The sequence below is a fragment of the Australozyma saopauloensis genome, chromosome 1, assembly GCF_035610405.1.
Source record: "Australozyma saopauloensis chromosome 1, complete sequence".
In the NCBI taxonomy this organism is placed as follows: Eukaryota; Fungi; Ascomycota; class Pichiomycetes; order Serinales; family Metschnikowiaceae; genus Australozyma; species Australozyma saopauloensis.
The window spans coordinates 179,459-193,266 of record NC_086131.1 but is presented as its reverse complement, the minus strand read 5'-3'; the positions used below and the strand labels follow the sequence as shown (position 1 = coordinate 193,266).

Genomic DNA, 13,808 nt, shown 5'->3' with positions numbered 1-13,808 from the left:
TGAGTTTGAAGTACTCTGGCGATATTAAGAACTCTAGAAGCTGAGATGCGAGGAATGCATATTTTGACTTGACCTCGATTCCCATGATATTGATATCCTGATCTGGATATAGTCTGCATCGTATGTAGAGCATTACCCGTTGCAAAGGTGGCCCTAGGAAATAAATAGATGACGCAACCCCAAAGTAGGATAGGAGCCAAACTGTGAATGCAATTGAGAGCCCGAGCTGTATCATGAAGTAGCCAAAGTCTCTTGTTCTGTTTTGCGCAATGATCTCACGAGCCTTGGCTCTCAGAGTTTCATCGAGGCCTCTAGTCCATGCTTGTGGAACCACGCCGAGAGAAAACACATAAACTTCTTCGAGAAGCCCCACTGTCTTGGCTACGAAGTAACAGTTCTGTACCAATCCTACCAGAGGAGGGCCGAGAAAGCAGAACGTTAGGAGTATTCGCCAGGGCTCTTGCTTCAATCGGGCCGTGGCAAACGTGAACTTTGTGGGTGATAGCACATTGAAATACACCGATATTGACGATGCAAAGATGGTTCCGATCCAGATCATGGATACCGGCGAGGGTGAAACGTCAAAGACGTTTATGACATCCATTGAAGAATCGGACTTGTAAGTATTAGGAGCGTAGAAGCGAGAGAACGTGAATCAGCTTTTTTGGGGACGTCAATTGGGTAATTGGCGATTACGATTGGGACAAAGCTGCGATGGGCCGGGACTATGTGCTTGTGATCTTACTTCACCACTGGAGTTTGGGAGACAGGTGGTAGTGTGAAACATATTGAGTGGTAGCAGAAAATGGAAATCAAAAGTGGGTGTGTGTCCATGGATTCTTCGATGGAATTTGGCAATTGCAGAGAAATTTATTAGTAAAGTGATAGAATTAGATTTTAGAGGCATATTTCACTTTTACATGAAATTCGATTGGTGCTCTGAAAATTATGAAATCGAGACTACATAGTTGAACATAGCACCAAGTCCAAAATTTTTTTCTGAGAAAACTAAGAATTGAAAATGACAAAAGGTTTCTTCTCTAATTAATTCACTCAGGGAATCAGAATGCACTAAAGCAACTTGGAAGACTCAGTCATTCATGCTCTAATTCAATCCCAAATCAAGACAGAATCGAATGACAGTTTGCAAGTATTGACCCAAAAAGAGTGCCTCCCATAATCACATTCAAATATTTAGAAAATTTTCAGAATAAGTTTTGTGAATTGTTTTTGTCGCGTGTCAGATCACCTGCACTATTTTCTGCTGTCTGATCTTGGCTGCAAAGTGTCACTACCCCCGCCTTTGAAAGCGACTTACACCCAAACAGTAAAGGTTTCATGATGCACAACAACATATTGAACCCAGATATAGAACTGATAATATCCGACTCCGCATGCAAACAGGCACGCAGCGAGATCACACAGCCGTACGACTATCTTCTGAGAATACCTGGAAACAACAAGAACATCCGTTACAAGTTCCTCATAGCATTCAACGAGAAGTTCTTCCACATAGAACACGAGGAAATTCTATACGAAATCGGAGACATCATTGGGATCTTTCATAATGCGTCCCTTCTCATTGACGATATAGAAGACGACTCGACTCTTCGACGAGGCCAACCTTGTGCCCACATCAAATTTGGCACGCCTTCGACAATCAATTGTGGGAACTACATGTATTTCATTGCTCTCAGGAAAGGCATGGATGTGTTGCCGCGACTCTGGACACTGTTGCCATCGTCTGATACCCTGAAGTTGTCAGGGGTGAAAGAGAAAACGATGAAGATACTTGTGGATGAGATGTTGAATTTGCACCAGGGCCAGGGCCTAGATATATATTGGCGTGACAATCTTCGTGAAGTTATGCATAATGGTCTTCCGTCAATCGCGGAGTATCTACAAATGATCATGAACAAGACAGGCGGATTGTTCCGACTCTCTGTGAAATTACTTGGACTCTTTGCAAACGATACTTCAAATTGGGATTCTGACTCGTTAGTGAGATTGGCGAACTTGCTAGGTATAATCTATCAGATCCGTGATGATTACCTCAATCTTGCAGACGTCAGATACTCTGAGATGAAGGGCTTCGCTGGAGAAGATCTTATTGAAGGAAAGCTATCATTACCGGTTCTCCACTCACTACTCAATAGTAAAGGTGATACGACTCCTTTGCATCACGTTCTATTCGAGCTTGATTCTCCAGAGAAGCGCAGAAATGATTTGCAGTCTATTAAGCTGGCTATAGACTATCTTCAAGCAGGACCCTCGTTAAACTACACATATGAAACATTGCAGGATTATATCAGGAGGGCCAAGCACTTGATTCTTGAGTACCCGCATCCCTCCGACCTACTCCTCAGAGTTGTTGAGGGCCTAGGAGCTGTTGTAGAGCCAAACCATTGAATAGGGACATAATGCATAAAAGTGTATAGTTATATAAGAGGAATTGTATCGGTACCATTTGAAGGAATTGAGTCGCTCAACTGCTTGAAGAAATAATCGATATCGTCGCTGAACAATCGTCCTCTCGGATAGATATGACCTTGATCGGCTTCGAAGTCTATATGAAACCTCTGTTTCTCAGCCTCTAGATTTTTCGGAAGAAACTTGCACAGAAGACCGAAATCGATGTCTTCTGCCTTTTCACGAATAGTACGAATAAGAGACTCGTAGGTATTGGTGGTCATGATTGAGTGGTCGAAACTCATTTTCTCGCTATCAACGTTAGCAACACTCTCCCATAAAGCACTCCTCTTCTTTCTTTCCGGAAGTTCGAATTTATTCTGCAATGGCTTCGACTCCTCGAATTGCTGGCGTTTCTTGACGCTTCGGGTTTGTCTTCTTGCTGGAGCCGTTGGCTCCATGAGCTTTATCTGCGGCTTACCATTGTACGTCGGTCTCGCTAGGTATGGACTTTTCTTTATTTTCTGGAGGTATTTCTTGGAGAGAGCAGTTGGCTTGGCGGCTCTTTTCACCTTTATGACGGGTTTCAGAGACTTTGCTCTCATGGCTCTTCGAGGAGGAATGTCTGCCTCGAGATTAGCATTTTGTAGCAACTTCTCGTAATTGGCAATATCTTGAAGAAATTCTTGCTTTCCCCTAGATGTACTTTCTCGTGCCATATTTGTATGTGATGTTCAGTGTATTGTGGAGTATCCTGCGCATCTCATCGAGCTCATCTCAGATCACATCCACCAGTTCGAAATGCTCTACCTTATCGGATTGGGTCTTTCGCACGAATCAGACATCACTGTTCGTGGTCTTGAAACTGTTAAAAAATGTAAGAGAGTCTATTTGGAAGCCTACACCTCAATCCTTATGGCAGCAGACCAATCGTCTTTGGAGAAGTTCTATGGCAAGGAGATTATACTTGCTGATCGTGAACTAGTTGAGACTGGTGCAGACTCAATTTTGGAAGGCGCAGACAAAGACGACATCGCTTTTTTGGTTGTGGGTGATGTCTTTGGTGCAACTACCCACACCGACTTGGTGCTTAGAGCCAAGGAGTTGGGCATTCCCTACGAGTCTATTCACAACGCCAGTGTGATGAATGCAGTCGGCGCATGTGGATTGCAATTGTATCAATTCGGACAGACTGTTTCTCTTGTCTTCTTCACCGATTCCTGGAAGCCAGACTCGTTCTACTCAAAAGTCATGGAGAACAGAAAAATCGGTTTGCACACTTTGCTATTGCTAGACATCAAGGTCAAGGAGCAGAGTATCGAGAATATGGCTAGAGGTAGACTCATTTACGAGCCTCCTAGATATATGGATATTGCTGTAGCAGCTCAACAGTTGCTTGAGATCGAGGAAACAAAGCAGGAGAAGGCATACACTCCTGATACCCCCTGTGTAGCAGTCTCTAGACTCGGATCGCCAACTCAAACTTTTAAAGCCGGTTCTTTGAAGCAAATGGCCGAGTACGATGCTGGTGAGCCTTTGCACTCCTTGATTATGTTGGGAAGACAAGTTCACGACCTTGAGTTGGAGTACCTCTACCAATTCGTAGACAACAAGGATGAATTCAAGAAACTTGTTGAAGCTGACCAAGAGTACTTCAAGCCACCAGCTTGGGTTCCACCTGAGGAAGATGACATGAGCGATTAAGCGAAATAGAAAGAATAAGATAATAGAATTGCTACCATATAATACGAGAAACAGAGCCTGATACTATTCAAATGTTGTTTTATTAGAATTCATGTTACACACCGAACTGAACCGACCATTGATGAAATGTTTGACAAACGCAAAAAGCGTATCTGTCATATGGTATAGTAAACCTAGATGAGACTCTTTGAGAGGAGGCGTTATTCTGAAGCAAAAATTACGAATACAGCAAAATGCCAAATTGAACTGACTTACTCAGGTTTTGGTTTCCCTTCAATCGTGACAACTATCATATAAATACTCGATTACAACACACCCTGACTATTCCTCCTTCTTCTTGACTGGCAGCAAGTCTGCCCAGACGTTTTCGCAAATATCCCAAATCATCCATTTATACCACCCCATGTATGAGGGCACGGCAGTGACAAGATGCCACAACGAGTGGGCGTCCACCAAGTCATAAAAAATAGGAGGGAAGTCGAAAATTTCAAGTGAAATACCGAGCAAAACAATTGAGCAAATCGCTAAAGGATATAACGAAAAGAGTTTGGCGGAACGGTTGTAGAAATCACCTAGGATTAAAGTGCTTCCCTGAGTGTATTGTAGGTGCTTCTTCAGGTCGTAGTTTTCGTTATTGGACTCCATTGCATAATATCTGTAATACAACGAGTAGCATGTGAGAGCCCAAAAAACGTTCTGCAAGATTCCAACAGCGATATTTGCCCTCATGTTGTAAGTGTACAGCCAGTCAGAAACAAGATAGTATACATGGCCACAGTAAGATAAGAAGCACAATGCGGTGAAAAGAAACAGATACAATCTTCTAGTTGGAAGATACAATCTTAAATAACGATATCCAATGCCATAGAAACCCGAAAGAACTGTGAGACCCGCAAAATAATAGTCGAGACGTTCGGTGATCAAGAAATCTCTGACATGATAGATTGTGGAAAATATCCACGCACACATGGTGACGAAAGCAACAAACTGGACGTTTCTAAGAGGCCGCTTCAATGCATTATATTTCTCACTGGGTAAATTTTCAATTGTTTTGCTGACTTCCCAGAAGCCAATGTAATGGGGGAAGAAGTTCGCCATGGAGAACACAGCCGACGCCAATTCCTGAATTCCAAAAACCCTCAAAAACGGCCATTTGCCATGGAACTGATATACCTCTTCGCCCTTCGCTTTCCGCTCTGCAGTGATGATTCGTTGACATTGATAGTCACAGTTGGACTCACAGTCCCAAAGCATGGCTCGGAGATGGCCGCTCAAATCTTTTTCGAACCTCCACGAGGACTCATAGCGATGGAAGCGATGGTTGTTTCGTTTTAGGGCCTCCTCGAATTCTTGCTGTATGATATTGTATGGGTTCTTGAAACATGTGATTTGGTTACACTGATAGAGGCAGTCTTCGAATTCTTCAAGATCGTCGCCGTCAGAGGCAGAAACAGAAGAAATGAGATTGAGGCCTGCAATGGCGCAAAATCCGAGAATCCGAGATGGAAGCATTGTTGCAGTTCCGTTCCAGAAACTGTTTAATAGCTAATAAATTGCGTAGTTCTTAGTGGACCAGGGATCGTGCATACATGGAAGTGAGACAGACCAGGGTTCGCGATAAAGAGCAGGTGAGTGGGATATGCAACTGAGGGCTCAGTGAAAATTTGAAAATTTTTCGTTTCATTGAGTGGAGAGACTTGAGTTGGCGTCTTGAATATTTGCAGGGCGGATTTTGTTCAATTCGCATCCGATGGTTTTGAATGCGAACCCGTATTCTGATAAAGACAATATTGAGAGAGATGAGCCAGTATTTCCAGTAGCGCAAGCAAATTAGCAAATAGAATTGGATATACAACAGATCTTCAGTTACTTCGTATGTCTCAAAACTTCATACTTTAGCGTCAACGTGCGTCCTCCACCTGTCCGTTCCAAGTGTGAACATTTCAAAAAATCATCAAATATTGTCTGTCGTTTTTGGTACAATTATGCGCCATTCACCGGAATTCGCACCACTCACAAAGATTGGCTGTGTATCTGTGATATAGTCTGAAACAGTGGTCTCCGTGAAGTACCTGTACACGGCGGCTATATTCTGATTACGCTTGACCTGATTTGCGTACCGCTAGTCAAATGGATTTCGATGACTACAAACGGCCACCACAATCTCAAGAATTTCCCGATTGAACCAACGTCAATTTCGGAATGCACGGAACATCGGTGCCGCTACCGCCAATTCCCTATCTTGTCTGAAGTCATGGCGGGCGTTTCTTTTAGTGCGCGCGCTAGTTTCCTGAATAGGACAGCCGATCTCATCAGATACTCTGTGAGGCGGATCCTTCCAAATACACTCCAAATCAATTTCCGCACAGACATAAATTAGCTGGAAATCCACCGGAGTTTCTCTGCATCATACTACAAACAAGCCTTCTTTTGTCAACTTGGCTTTTTTGCTATTGGAACCTCATATATTCAAATAGCTTTCCTTCCGTAATTTCCCTACCACAGTAGTTTGACCGCGCGTGCTTTCTACTTTCCACTTTTAGTGTCTCCTATCTTTAATTTGTTCCACCAAACGTCACAAAATGGCTCCTATTCAAGCTGGTACTTCCGCTGAAACCTCCACTACTTCTGGAAAAGGTTACGAGATTGCCTCCAGAGGCGCACACAACCTTGCCATGGGTGCTCCTCCTCCACATTCGATTCCTAAGTTCAGCACTAAAGAGGAAGAGCGTGCTTGGGCAAAGCAACACATGGCCGCCGCATTCCGTGTTTTCGCCCGTAAAGGTTACACCGAGGGCACTGCTGGCCATATCTCTTTGAGAGACCCTATTGACCCCGACACGTTCTGGATCAACCCCTTGGGCAAGCACTTTGGTATGATCAAGGCCAGCGAGTTGGTTCACTGTGATGAGGAGGGTAACGTTTTGCCCGATGGCCCTCAGTCTTCTATCAATGCTGCTGGATTTGCAATCCATTCCGCTATCCACAAGGCTAGACCAGATGTCAATGCCGCATGCCACACCCACTCCGTCTATGGTAAAGCGTTCTCTACCTTTGGCAGAGAGTTGGACATGATCAACCAAGATGTCTGTACCTTCTACAAGACCCAGGCGGTCTACTCCAACTTTGGTGGTGTTGCAATTGAACCAGAGGAGGGCAAGGAGATCGCCGCTGCGCTCGGCAACGGTAAGGGTATTATCTTGCAGAACCACGGTCTCTTGACCGTTGGTGCTACTGTTGACGAGGCTGCCTACTTGTACACCTTGATGGAGAGAAGTTGTGAATGTCAGTTGTTGGCAGATGCTGCTTTGAGACCTGGCGAGAAGTTGAAGATTTGTGGCGACCAAGAGGCTGCTTACACCGAGAACGTTCAAGGAGATCCTGAGACGCTTTACGCCGAGTTCCAACCCGACTTCGAGTGGGAATTGTACAAGAACCCAGACTTCATGATCTAGGTCTTGATTTATACGATTTATATAAAATATAGTCTAACAAAAATGAAACATGTCAATGAAAGTGTATTTGTTCTGTCTGTTTTTCGGAAGTATGGATATTTATCGCCATTTGGCGGTGCTAGCGTTTCGTTCAATTGCAGTTGTGCCTCAACACCAACATCACACTGTGACTTTCACAACAGACGACGAGTCGTACTTGTGCTACTGAGAAATGAACTTCGAAATTAATCGATTCTCATCTAATATTACCTTTTTATTTGATCATTATCTTCATTCTTTGCAACCATGGATACGACACGTGACCGTGTGCGTTCTAATCAGTCCGTAGCAGTAAATGTGAGACCAATGTCTCCCAGGCCGCAGCTGGAAAATGGACACCACACGACCCATCAGTGCGCACCAGGTGAAAAAAAAAAGTTTCACCATTCCTATTACAGACCACATCCAAAATGGCTTTCGACAAATCCGCTATCAAGACTTCTGCCTACTGTTCCAGATTCCAAACTCCTTTCCGTAGAAGACAGGAGGGTAAGACCGACTACTACCAAAGAAAGAGATTGGTCGCTCAACACAAGGCTAAGTACAACTCTCCTAAGTACAGATTGGTTGTCAGATTCACCAACAGAGACATCATTGCCCAAATTGTCTCTTCTACCATCACTGGTGACATTGTCCTTACCGCTGCTTACGCCCATGAGTTGCCTCAATACGGTATCAAGTACGGTTTGACCAACTGGTCCGCTGCTTACGCTGTCGGTTTGTTGGTTGCCAGAAGAGCTGTCACCAAGTTGAACTTGCACGAGACCTACACCGGTGTCGAGGAGGTTGAGGGTGAGTACGAGTTGACCGAGGCCGTTGAGGATGCTCCAAGACCATTCAAGGTTTTCTTGGACATTGGTTTGCAAAGAACCACCACCGGTGCCAGAATCTTCGGTGTCCTTAAGGGTGCTTCCGACGGTGGTTTGTACGTTCCTCACTCTGCCAAGAGATTCCCAGGTTGGGACATTGAGTCCGAGGAGTTGGACGCTGAGCTTTTGAGAAAGTACATCTTCGGTGGTCACGTCTCTGAGTACATGGAGGAGTTGATGGACGACGATGAGGAGAAGTACAAGCAAGTCTTCAAGGCCTACATCGACGACGAGATCGACCCAGAGGATGTTGAGGAGATCTACATGAACGCTCACGAGAAGATCAGAGAGGACCCAGTCTTCAAGCCAACCGAGAAGAAGTTCACCAAGGAGCAATACGCTGCTGAGTCTAAGAAGTACCAGGCCGTTAAGTTGACCAGAGAGGAGAGACAAGCTAAGGTTGAGCAGAAGATTGCTTCTTTCAAGGCTGCCAACTAAATGTGCAATTTTTTTTAAATTTAATCATAAGTTGTAATTTCTTTAACTATTGTAGATTCTGTAATCTTTGGTTCCTTCACTATATTGTGACATTCGATGTTCGTTGGCTTTAGCTGTGCACTAGTCAAGTTGAGGACATCCCTACAGGCTTTGCGATAACAGTATGGATTCTATTCATAGTAAAGCTCTTCGACTCTTTCGGATGTAATCAATTACTTGTTTGATCTGACCCGATCTGCCTCGTTCAATAGCATGTCGTAAGCTTCGTTGACCACAGGATGTACATCATGCTCGGAGTCAATGGAGCAAACTTCATCCTCAATGCGTTCTGCCCGCTCGGAAAGCTCTTCAACAAGCTCAGAGTTGGGCAATGTAGAACTGCTCTTAATCGTCTCTTCGTTTGATACGCCGGGTTTTGTGCGATAAATGTTCTCAATACTGACTCTATTGTTGTTAATCTTGGAGATCAACTGTGTGACAGACTCAATTCCCTTTGCATCAATAATTGCTTCTCTAAGCTCTGAGCCCGAGGGAACAGCGCCGAGAAGAGGCAAGTCAGCCTTACCCCCTTCATGTGCCAGTGTCTCGGGCACTTTGTCATCTCCCTGCCTGTGTTGAACAAACACACCCCATCTATGGAATTCACCTTCCTCTAATTCCTGCTGCTTTGCATACACAGATGTCTGCGAGGCAGATTTCATGAGAACGGGCTTACCAGTAAAGTAATCAACTGGCACATTTTTTCCATCAGATGAAGCATCAATAACAACCGAATGTGGCTCAAAAGCCTCGTTTATCTGGAGTGGTGGATGAACGCAGGGTCTTGAATTCTTTGCCATCAAAATAGGCCCTGAGTCGATCAATGCAACTGAGCTTTCGTGGAGTTGCTTTGGCTTCACTGTAATTTGATCAATCTGTGTACCATTTTCGTAGCTTGGCGTTGGAGTGGGACTCAAAGGAGTTCCTGAGAACAGTTTAGCCTTCTCCTCGAACATGCTCAGCAATTTCTCTAAAGATGCATCAAGAAGACAGAACCGGAGCAAGGTTTCCTTACCTTCGAAGGAGAGCTCACCAGAATTCCTTTTTTCGAAGAGCTTGTCAATAATGATGTGAATCTCTTTTCTTACGGTCCTGGTTCGGTCGATCAATGCATTTGTAACAATCTTTTGAACCTTGAGATCTTCTTGACCTGGGGTTTTGTCACTCTCCAGAAGCATTTTCTCGGCAGTCTCCATAAGCAATGAACCATCAAACATGACATCTTCTTGCTCGCTATCGACTCCAATATCATTGATATCAGGACGAATGAACTTATCTAGGTTTTTCATGAGGTAAAGAGCAAGCCTTTGAGAAAATTCTGGTGGCACAAGATCGTAGTCTAAATCGAGCGTGAAGATGTCAGAAGACTTAATTGCTGTGTAAAGAGATCCGACTGATCCACGATCCAAGTTTCGATTTCCAAGCAAGGATACGTGAACAAGTCGAGGGACTTTAGGAAGAATATCCGCAATTGCGTCTATTGACTGTGTCGTCAATTCATTGAGATCAAAGTGGATTCGTCTCAAACTCTCGAATAATGGAAGAGTTTTGGCTAGCTTCAGAATTACCCCTGGGAACAATTCAGGCACGGAACTCAAGTCCAAGAAGCGGAGCGTTTTGACTCTTACAAGAGCCCATAAAAGTTCTGCAACCTCATCCACATTTGTTAAATTCGTTGAATTTAATGAGAAGAAAATTAACTTAACGTCCTTGCTCAAAAATGTATCAATGAAAGGTCTGAGTTGACCTTTGCTCAAATCGTTGAATGCAACATCGATTCCCACACAAGCCGAATCGGGACGACTGATCCAGTCAGTAATGATCTCACATTTACGTGTGTTAAGTTCTGTTCCAGCCACGCCAAGTCGATATGTGCCAAGGGCCAAGGCATCGTTTAAAAGTCTTTGGAATATATCGTCTGATAATTTGCAACCTCCCATAACCAATTCTTCAAGTCCTTTCCGAACCATGAGAGACTCAATCAAAAGATTCCAATTCATTGAAGATCGCAATGCGGTTTGCTTGGATGACAGCTTAATTTTCTGTTGTGAAATATCAAGCTTCTTAACGTTTGTATTTCTGCTCATGAACTCGCAGAGATACACCCAGCCCGTAGCATCAATGGGAACGTTTCGGAGTGAGAGCTTCTCCAAGCCTTCGTTATGCAAAAGGGAGCCCAAAACATGTTTGAGCATCTCTGTGGTAAGAGTAACATTGTCGAAAATGACGGTATTGATGGGGGTAATTGAAATGAAATCACTGAATGAAAGCACATCAATCAAAGTTGGTTTCGGGTTTAACATTTTCAAGACTGGGAGAGGTCTGGATTTGTTTTTCAACTGTTTGAGTGTAGCAGGAATGGGCAAAATCTCACGAAGATGACAGCATCTAGTATATAATGTTTCAAGGGAAAGTTCCTCTTCCGCTGATACTGTTTCTTGCGGATTTTCAGGAGCGAAGTGAGATTCGTGGACATGCAATGGTTTATCGATCTCAATCAGCTCACGAGCCGGCGCCAAATCATCTTCTTCCATTACGCTTGCAATCTTAAGATGTTTGTGTTGGGCAACTTGAAGCGCAAGCTTTTTAGCCGACAAATGAGCCTCAGTGGCATGTACCTCTGCCTCCATTAAAGCTCGTTTTTGAGCCTCTTTTGCGCGTAGAAGATCTGCCTCTGAGTACTTGGGCTCAGCAGCCGTACGAGCGCTATCAGTAGCAGATATACCTTGATTCAACCTTGGCGTTGGGGCTACCAAGTCTTCTGGGATTAGCACATTTCCACGTCTGGGTTTCCGCGAAGGAATTTGCTGTTGTGGATCCTTTTCGAGTTGGTCAACCGCAAAAGTGACACGCTTCAAGGTAAGGTCTGGGACTTCAACGAGCCGTGACTTTTCTTTATTGGGGTTTCTGTTTAGTTTGTGGTCCAACACCTCAGGAGGAACCGTCTCAGAAATGACAGATTTACGGCGAAAGAAAAACGAGCTTTCTCTCTCTTCAGACAGTCTTCCGCTTGAAACGGAGTTTTTTCGACTTGGCTTGCTGGCGGTCTGTACTCCCATCTCAGAAGGCGGCCTATGTGTGCTATGTGAAAGATCATTGGAGACAGCCTGGGAAGGCTTTGAATGTCTAAATGCGGCACTGCTGACTGAGGGAGGAGAAGATGACTTTGGCTGGGAGTGGGAGGATCCGTTTGGCGGGGCCGAGCTCTTGAACTTAGATGATAGAAAACTGAATAGATGCTTACTCTTTTTAGGAGCAGTTTTGGGCGACGCGGCCTGAGTGGTGTCCGAAGCAATCTCGTGTTCTACCGACTTCGAGCGGTCGAGCGAACCTAGGTTTAGACTAAGTCCCCTGCCCAAACTGGAGCCTGAGGGAAGGTCAGTAGGGGCAATAGGAGCAGAAGACGAACGTGACCTTGTTCCAGGTTGCGGAGGCTCATCTCCCACGCTAGCAGACCGGCCCATGCGAGACTGGTCATGGTTCGAAACCGACTCTCTGGCCTTCTCCTCCTTGTCATGGTTCTCCTGATTGTTGCTCGGTGGAGAGCCTTCTTTCCCAACGGTGGCACTTGGCTCACTGGGAACTTGATCCGTGGTTGGTTTCTGTTCCTGACTGGAGGCAGAATCGAGCCCTTTGCTAGGTTTGGTCGCTGTATCTAGGGTCGGTTTCTCTTCCAGCGAGACCGATGGCCGGTACTCGGAAGCCAATTTCTTGGTCAATTTCTTTGATTTGCCCCGAAACAACCAGTCTACATCTCCATTGGAGACGCCTGTCTCTATATCCGAGGTCGGTAGAGACATGATCCAATCCTAGGTATGGATATGGAGGGATGGAGTTGGGGGGATGAGGAACTAGAGGAGGAATTGAGGGTTCTGGGAAAGGTATTGATACAATGGGAATCGAGAATTTGCAGGCGACTGTTACTGGCGTCCAATAGTAGGGGATGGTTTCTCGTGATCGTTTCTCGTGATAGACTTATTCCAGGCTGGCGCCATGTAATTTAGGGGTGCATGTAGCCATGGAAGACGATAAGACAGGAAGAGGAAGGGAAGCTAGAGAGTGAGCCTTCGGCAAGAAAAGAGTTGACGGAGGAAATGGTATCCAAATTTTGAGAGAATTTAGATTGACCGCATGCGGTTGGTTGGACGGCTTTGTCTTTTTGCCGGGTGCCGCCAATCGAAGTATACGGATTCGGGGATTAATGGGATATGAATAGAGGGTAATGGTCTTTTCGTACGTTATATAAATCCATCAACTCGATTAATGATGTTCATCACTCGGTTTTGTTGTCGTTTGTATGTGTGGGAGGTAGTACAGTATACGCTGGCTTAACCTATTACCATGATAGCCTAGAATAAGGTGCTCCATCGATTCAAACAACGAGAGTGAGTAGAGCCCATTTTCAAGCTGTGCGATAGAACCATCTGAAGCATCTTTGATTTTTTGACTGCTCTGCTCTGCTGAGGTCTCTTTCTATGGTAGACGAAATGCTTCAATACCAATGGTCATCAATATGGGAAGAGGTACATTCAACATGCAAAAACAACCCAATCTATGTTATCCGCGGCACCAATTCAATGCAAATTTTTTGATAGCTGCTTTACTCTTAGGATTTTGATTTTCTGGCCTGAAATCCTTTTGAGTCACCCTGAATCATCGATGACGCATTGCATATATTAGATGGCCAATAGACACCATCGAATCGTAGGTTTCAATCCTGCCAATATAAATACAAAAGTTAAGAAACGAAAATAAAAATACAATAAATGGAACAAAACGATAGATTAAGGTTTCATTAGTTTTTTTTGTGTTCGGATCCGCTCTCGGCTCACTCTCTAAACAGTTCTTTCCCCAT

General features: G+C 44.5%; 7 protein-coding genes across 7 annotated transcripts; 4 read left to right on the top strand and 3 right to left on the bottom strand.

The window, feature by feature from the left end:
• Positions 1–1,338: 1,338 nt before the first annotated feature.
• On the top strand, positions 1,339–2,409 carry PUMCH_000098 (uncharacterized protein; the record flags this gene model as incomplete). Its single annotated transcript, XM_063019195.1, has 1 exon — positions 1,339–2,409. One exon carries the CDS (start codon positions 1,339–1,341, stop codon positions 2,407–2,409), a length of 1,071 nt encoding a protein of 356 aa, XP_062875265.1.
• A 29-nt stretch (positions 2,410–2,438) lies between these two features.
• On the bottom strand, positions 2,439–3,128 carry PUMCH_000097 (uncharacterized protein; the record flags this gene model as incomplete). The annotated part of the gene is made up of 1 exon (XM_063019194.1): positions 2,439–3,128. The coding sequence occupies one exon, from the start codon at positions 3,126–3,128 to the stop codon at positions 2,439–2,441; it is 690 nt and encodes a 229-aa protein (XP_062875264.1).
• An 82-nt stretch (positions 3,129–3,210) lies between these two features.
• On the top strand, positions 3,211–4,113 carry PUMCH_000096 (uncharacterized protein; the record flags this gene model as incomplete). The annotated part of the gene is made up of 1 exon (XM_063019193.1): positions 3,211–4,113. One exon carries the CDS (start codon positions 3,211–3,213, stop codon positions 4,111–4,113), a length of 903 nt encoding a protein of 300 aa, XP_062875263.1.
• Positions 4,114–4,434: 321 nt separating this feature from the next.
• PUMCH_000095 (uncharacterized protein) lies at positions 4,435–5,625 on the bottom strand (the record flags this gene model as incomplete). The annotated part of the gene is made up of 1 exon (XM_063019192.1): positions 4,435–5,625. One exon carries the CDS (start codon positions 5,623–5,625, stop codon positions 4,435–4,437), a length of 1,191 nt encoding a protein of 396 aa, XP_062875262.1.
• Positions 5,626–6,695: 1,070 nt separating this feature from the next.
• On the top strand, positions 6,696–7,568 carry PUMCH_000094 (uncharacterized protein; the record flags this gene model as incomplete). Its single annotated transcript, XM_063019191.1, has 1 exon — positions 6,696–7,568. One exon carries the CDS (start codon positions 6,696–6,698, stop codon positions 7,566–7,568), a length of 873 nt encoding a protein of 290 aa, XP_062875261.1.
• A 449-nt stretch (positions 7,569–8,017) lies between these two features.
• On the top strand, positions 8,018–8,914 carry PUMCH_000093 (uncharacterized protein; the record flags this gene model as incomplete). The annotated part of the gene is made up of 1 exon (XM_063019190.1): positions 8,018–8,914. The coding sequence occupies one exon, from the start codon at positions 8,018–8,020 to the stop codon at positions 8,912–8,914; it is 897 nt and encodes a 298-aa protein (XP_062875260.1).
• A 212-nt stretch (positions 8,915–9,126) lies between these two features.
• Positions 9,127–12,753, bottom strand: PUMCH_000092 (uncharacterized protein; the record flags this gene model as incomplete). Its single annotated transcript, XM_063019189.1, has 1 exon — positions 9,127–12,753. The coding sequence occupies one exon, from the start codon at positions 12,751–12,753 to the stop codon at positions 9,127–9,129; it is 3,627 nt and encodes a 1,208-aa protein (XP_062875259.1).
• Between the last annotated feature and the right edge of the window lie 1,055 nt (positions 12,754–13,808).